The sequence below is a fragment of the Beta vulgaris genome, chromosome 7 (assembly GCF_026745355.1).
Source record: "Beta vulgaris subsp. vulgaris cultivar EL10 chromosome 7, EL10.2, whole genome shotgun sequence".
Classification (NCBI taxonomy): Eukaryota; Viridiplantae; Streptophyta; class Magnoliopsida; order Caryophyllales; family Amaranthaceae; genus Beta; species Beta vulgaris.
In genome coordinates this window covers 3912995-3917620 of record NC_079208.1, presented here as the reverse complement: position 1 = coordinate 3917620, position 4626 = coordinate 3912995, and the positions used below count along the sequence as shown (strand labels likewise).

The 4626-nt window shown below is 34.3% G+C and overlaps 1 protein-coding gene across 1 annotated transcript; it reads right to left on the bottom strand.

Annotated features, from left to right (window-relative positions):
• Positions 1 to 595: 595 nt before the first annotated feature.
• LOC130592122 (uncharacterized) lies at positions 596 to 2408 on the bottom strand (the record flags this gene model as incomplete). Its single annotated transcript, XM_057396292.1, has 4 exons — positions 596 to 700; positions 1065 to 1130; positions 2120 to 2241; positions 2393 to 2408. Coding segments are annotated over 4 exons (309 nt in total), but the record flags the coding sequence as incomplete, so codon positions are not given.
• Positions 2409 to 4626: the final 2218 nt, after the last annotated feature.

Sequence of the window (4626 nt, the reverse complement as noted above, 5' to 3'; positions counted from 1 at the left end):
CTATTGCTATTGCTAAGTTTGTGGCTAATTGGTTTGGCTCTACGGACAGTGCTCCCTCCCCTCTGGTTAATCCTTCCTCCTCCTCTCGGGGAGGTCGTAAAGTGAGGTCTGGGCCCAAGTCCTTCTGGTCTCCGCCGCCTGTCAACTTTTTTAAGCTGAATTTTGATGGCTCCCGTCTTAGCACTGGTCATTCTGCTTGTGGTTTTGTGATTCGGAATGCGCAGGGGGATGTTGTGCTTGCTGGTGCCCAAGCGTTAGGGGATTCGGTCTCCATTCTTCAGGCTGAAGCTTGGGGGCTCTGGATCGGTATTCGTGGTGCTCTCGCGCAAGGTATTTCCCATCTTCAAGTTGAGGGGACAACTCCTCGGTTATTAATGCTGTTTCGAAAGCTTGGCCTACGCCATGGGAGATTCGCAATATCTTGTGTGATGTTGAGAAGAAGCTTCCTCAGTTTGCTTCCTTTTCGTGTTCCCATGTTTTCAAGAAGCTAACCGAGCTGCGGACTTTATGGCTCATAGGGGTCACTCTTGCTCTTCCTCTATTTTCTTTTCCTCCTTATGATGTTGACTTTTCCCTTATCATCCGAAAGGATGTTTTAGGTTGGCCCCTGATTGAAGGGGCTGCTTAAGTTTTCTTTCCTTATTAAAAAAAAAAAAAAAAACACACCACCCTTAGCCTGAAAGATCTTCTTAAGCCTTAGCTGTATAAAGTTAAATATGATAATTAGAATTGACTGAATAAACAATAATCTATACAAATATATATTAAAAGGCGTGCATAAATAAGAAACTGTGTCACGTGGCGCTCTCCCTAGTGAGTTTTAGTTTATGTAATCCATGTCAATACAAAAATTTAGAAATTGCATAGTATATGGTTTGATCCCAAGACCTCAAGTACATATACTAAGCCTTAACCACTAGGCTAAGTTGTATTTAGTGTTATTATCATAAAGTATTATATTAATAAATGAAATTTTTTCTTATCCGGGGCATAGCCTGGACCTAATAACTAATTATACATTAAACATAGAACAATCATATAATCATATTAATACTAATTAATACCTCATTGCTATGTCCACATTTCTTCTTCCGGCAGTTTGTAGCCCTCAGAGGCAAGCGAGCATAGCACTTGGGTATCATATTTGTTTTCCAATAAATTAACATCAATATGAATACAATGATATTAATAATATATATTTCCTCCCTTTTGTATTGAACCACATATATATTGGGCATAATATAAAAATTAACTGAACCGCAACTGACAAAATATATTTTATTAAAGTTAGAGGATCCGGCAACAAACATTGATGAGGTAAACGAGATTTGATCCACTCCCACATAACTTTCGAACCAGTTTACTTGGGACTACATTAACTTATACCACTCAAAACAATAATTATAAGTCACCACTAAAATTTATTGAGATATTGTGACGGCAGAATGTTTAGTAAGTGTATATTCCCTCCGTTTTATTTTAATCTACACACTTACACTTTTCCGCATGCCAATGCAAAACTTTGAGGACATATATCTTTGGTTTTGTATTTGTAAAAATTATAAAATATACATATTAATTAAATACATGTTATGATGAATCTATCTAACAAGATCCCACATGACTATTTTTTCATCTACGGATAAATCACAAGTGATGGTCAAAGGGAAATTTGTGAATAGTGTAAAATGTCAAAACGTGTAGATTAAAAATGAAACGGAGGGAGTCTAACATAACAAATTTGTCGACCTATTGGACCTAATTGAGGATAACAAAAGCATTATATGAAGAAGTAAAATAACATGTAAGTATTATGTGGTTAAGCAATTACTCCCTCCATCCTTTATTAGTTTACCCCTTTCTTTGGGGCATATTTGCCGAGATACTAATTTGAACCTTAATATCTCTAATTTTCGATAAGCAAAAATTACAAAAATTTGATATTTGGATAATACACATTGAGACGAATCCAACAAGATCTCACATGACTATATTTTTCCTTAAATACAAATCATAAGAGATAGTCAAAGTCATGTATGTGAATAGTATCAAAAGTCAAAAGGGGTAAACTAATAAAAGACGGAGGGAGTATAAGGTTGAGGTGAATGATATGGAAAACATACTTGCGGCAAATCTTCTTGTGTTGGTTGTATTTTTGAGCCAAAGCCAATGCACTCGGAGCATAGCTCAATCTTCCATATCCTCCTCCTCTAAGCCTCAGCACAAGGTGAATAGTAGATTCTGTAAACACCATTAAATATAAACAAAAATCAGCTAGCAATATAAAAGCAAAGACTAAAAACACTCTCATACCAACAAATTAAATATGGTAAAATCAAGAAAATAACAACTTAAAACATATATAAAGATAGATGACATAAAAAAAAAGGACCTTTTTGAATGTTGTATTAACGTGATGATTTTACATTAGTGTTAACGTGAGACCGCTGATGTCATATTGCCATTACGCGCGTGCATCAAACCAGCAGTAGAATTAGTTTAGCGCTTGCACTTATTAGTTATGCTAGCCTTAAATTGCTTCAGGATGAATTTAGTTAAGCGTTGAAGTATATTAGTTAAGCGCTGGAGTATAGTTAAGCGTCAGAGTATATTAGTCATATCATATTTCCATATTATAATGCATTTTATTGACCCTAACTTCAGTATCACACATAAACATTCTTTGTTTCTTCTCTAATCCATCGAGACGCCCTAAAACCTGTATTCTTTTCCTCCTCCATTCTCTGCATACAACCTGCATTGGATGATTAATTTGGATGTAAGTAAAATATTTGAGCACGAGTTTTTTTTATAAATTGCTTCAGGATGATGTCATATTGCCATTACGCGCGTGCATCAAACCGGCAGTAGAATATTAGCGCTTGCACTTATTAGTTATGCTAGCCTTAAATTGCTTCAGGATGAATTTAGTTAAGCGTTGAAGTATATTAGTTAAGCGCTGGAGTATAGTTAAGCGTCAGAGTATATTAGTCATATCATATTTCCATATTATAATGCATTTTATTGACCCTAACTTCAGTATCACACATAAACATTCTTTGTTTCTTCTCTAATCCATCGAGACGCCCTAAAACCTGTATTCTTTTCCTCCTCCATTCTCTGCATACAACCTGCATTGGATGATTAATTTGGATGTAAGTAAAATATTTGAGCACGAGTTTTTTTTATAAATTGCTTCAGGATGATGTCATATTGCCATTACGCGCGTGCATCAAACCAGCAGTAGAATTAGTTTAGCGCTTGCACTTATTAGTTATGCTAGCCTTAAATTGCTTCAGGATGAATTTAGTTAAGCGTTGAAGTATATTAGTTAAGCGCTGGAGTATAGTTAAGCGTCAGAGTATATTAGTCATATCATATTTCCATATTATAATGCATTTTATTGACCCTAACTTCAGTATCACACTAAACATTCTTTGTTTCTTCTCTAATCCATCGAGACGCCCTAAAACCTGTATTCTTTTCCTCCTCCATTCTCTGCATACAACCTGCATTGGATGATTAATTTGGATGTAAGTAAAATATTTGAGCACGAGTTTGCAATGACAATGTCCACAAACACTTAGGCCGTGTTTTCCCCAACTTATTTTCAGTTAAGTTCTATTCAATTCAGTTGAGTTCAGATCAATTCAGTTCACTTCAGTTCAGCTCTGGACAATACTTTTACTCTCACATATCACTATTCATTTCAGTTCAGTTCAATTCGGTTCAGTTCAATCCAGTTTAGTTCAAATCAGTCCAGTTCAGCTATTTTATGCCGAAGAGAACAGGCCCTTACTTTGTTTTTTCACCTGATAAGATGTTTATTATGTTGAAGTGAAATAAGAGTTTGACACATATTCATCACAAAGGGTAATATATATTGCCTATTGTAGATGATAACTTGCACTTGCAAAAACTTTGAAGAAACACATCATATCACTTTTGGTACCGATAACTTAACTTTTGCATTTGAAAGTTTAACTTTTTATCTGAAAAACATAACTAATACATAAATGTTATTAGTTATTCATTTACTCGTAATAGTTAAATATATAGTTATGTCGCTAGGATTATTGTATTTTCATGCCTTGAGAATCATGCACATGCGTTCAATCACAAAATACAACATAAGTATATGTGCAAAAGGTGGATCAGATATGTGAAGAGAAAAGTGTGGAAAGAGAAATGAATAGATAAACCAATGTAACCCCATAGCGATATGAAACTGCGAGAAAATTAGTTCTACAATCTCATTCTCAAAAGTTAAGATAATGAAGATGTAAGAAAAACACTCCAAGAAGTCTACGAAAATACTACTGCAATTATAAACAAAGTCTTAACTACAAAACCAATCATAGAAGAATGATGCTCATCAAGTACAACTAAATTGGTTATTTTATACCCGTATGGTTCAAAAACAAAGAGAGGAAGTGCAAGAAAGAAAAGTCATTTTTAGAAGACTAAAAAAATAAATTCCAAGAACCAAACTAAATTGGTACAATAATTACTCCAATTGCTAGGTTGTTTTAAGTATTTTTTCAGGTTGTCTTTTGTATTTGACATTATAGATCTGTAAAAAAGTTATTTCTTCATTTATATTAGAAACAAAAATAATGTTCAATT